Genomic DNA, 1,881 nt, shown 5'->3' with positions numbered 1-1,881 from the left:
TGTGCAAATCTCACAGTGAATTTCCTCCATCAATTTTTCCGGCAATTCCAGATACTTAGTCTCACAATGAATTCTCACTAGGAATTCAACTTAGCAGAATTCGTCTAATATGCACAACTTTGTGCATATCGACGAAAAATGGTTCTATTTGACGAGGGTGAAAAAGAAGTTTTACGTGTACGAGGATGAAGCTATGGCTGCTCGTTTTGTGAAATCGAAGAGATTTATAACAAAAGTTATGTTTTTGGCGGCGATTTCCCGCCCTCGAGTTGACTTAAACGGCAACATATTTGACGGCAAAATTGGCGTTTGGCCATTTGTCGAAAAATTGCCTGCAAAACGCAACGCGCGAAAGGCTCAATTGTGACGACTCCGAAATCTGCGGACTCCAATGTATACTTGGAAATGGTGTTAAATAATGTCGTGCCGGCAATAAAGGCCAAGTTCCCTCGCTCTACACAGCGATCGGGCTTAACAATCCAACAAGACAATGCCAGCCCACACAAATGCCTCATGACAAGTATGTTGGAGACGCGCGGCGTGTCCGGAATTGCAGTTACCGACCAACCCCCCAATAGCCCAGACTTTAATGTCTTAGACTTAGGATTCTTTAATTCTATTCAAAGCCTGCAGTATCGAAAGTGAACTCGAACAATCGAGGAGCATATTGATGCTGTGGAAACCTCGTTTTATGAATTGCCTGTGGACACGGTGTCAAAAACTTTCATCACACTTCAAAAGGTGATGGAGAAATGCATCGAAATTCACGGTAGCAATGATTATAAGCTCCCTCACATGAAGAAGGATGCGTTGATAGAGGACTTCACGGCCTTCAACGTTGAGTGCGATGCCTATAACTACGAGAGTGTTTTGATCCATTTGAACTTCCGACTTGGGGAAGAGGCTTCCATGGAAGCACTACTGAATTCTCAAGAATAAGGTCTTTGGCAATTGAATAAAAATGCATTGTATTTTTTTGCCACATTTATTCGTTGCTGAAGTGACATACAAATACTACCTCTGTTCCAAATTAGTGCCGACATTTGTAAATTGCACTTTTTCCAAATTACTGGAGACATTTCTATCCAATTGGCTAACACAAATGAATCATACATATTATTGGTCAAAAAGCTCATTGGCCAATTGGGCCACATCCGAGACATCAAGTCAGGAAATACTGGCCGTTTGTGCCGCGACACGACGCATGGCATCCTTTCGCAAGTGAGGTAAACGATATTGATTGCCACCACCATGTTCGACGATAAGTCGCATAACCGCTTGCAGGGTTAGGAACACCTTCGCCAGGGACTCGCTGTCGCAAAGTTCAAACGCTACCAGGGTAGCACGAATCACATCATCAACCGAGCGACTCACCAGCTTGTATTGTAGCGATTGAATCGAGGCAAAGAAGCCCAGATCTAGGACGTTTAGATCTGGGCTGTTTGGAGGCTGACGGCGAAGGACGAAAGTCCATCCATCGGTCGAAACGGAGGCAAGGTCTTCGTTGGTGATGCCGCCATGAGGAGTGGCATTGTCGTGCTGAATCACAACGCGCTTGGTCGAGGTGGGAAACTTGCCCTTGATCGCTGGGATAACTCTTGTAAAAATGTAGTCACGATACACCTCCGCGTCGACATTGACCAATGTCGGCACGATCATCCCCGCAGGTCGGTTCCTTGAGTTGCGAAGAGCAGCTTGGTACTTCACGATGGGCCATATTCCGATCTTGCCGTCGAAGGTGCATCTACGCTCATGGTCGTACCTAGGACGGGCTACAGGGAACGACGGAAAACCTTCCCCCGTGGTACTAGTGCAATATCTTGATATTTGTATAAGGTAATATTATTTCGACGTTGGGTTTTGCTGGAAATTTTATTGTAT

At 45.2% G+C, this 1,881-nt stretch overlaps 1 protein-coding gene across 1 annotated transcript; it reads right to left on the bottom strand.

Moving 5' to 3' along the window:
• Nucleotides 1–1,167: 1,167 nt before the first annotated feature.
• Nucleotides 1,168–1,659, bottom strand: H310_14779 (hypothetical protein; the record flags this gene model as incomplete). Its single annotated transcript, XM_008882708.1, has 1 exon — nt 1,168–1,659. The coding sequence occupies one exon, from the start codon at nt 1,657–1,659 to the stop codon at nt 1,168–1,170; it is 492 nt and encodes a 163-aa protein (XP_008880930.1).
• Between the last annotated feature and the right edge of the window lie 222 nt (nt 1,660–1,881).

The sequence above is a fragment of the Aphanomyces invadans genome (assembly GCF_000520115.1).
Source record: "Aphanomyces invadans strain NJM9701 unplaced genomic scaffold supercont1.87, whole genome shotgun sequence".
NCBI classification, from domain to species: domain Eukaryota; phylum Oomycota; class Saprolegniomycetes; order Saprolegniales; family Verrucalvaceae; genus Aphanomyces; species Aphanomyces invadans.
The sequence above is the reverse complement of the archived record's forward strand: the minus strand, read 5'-3'. Positions and strand labels throughout refer to the sequence as shown.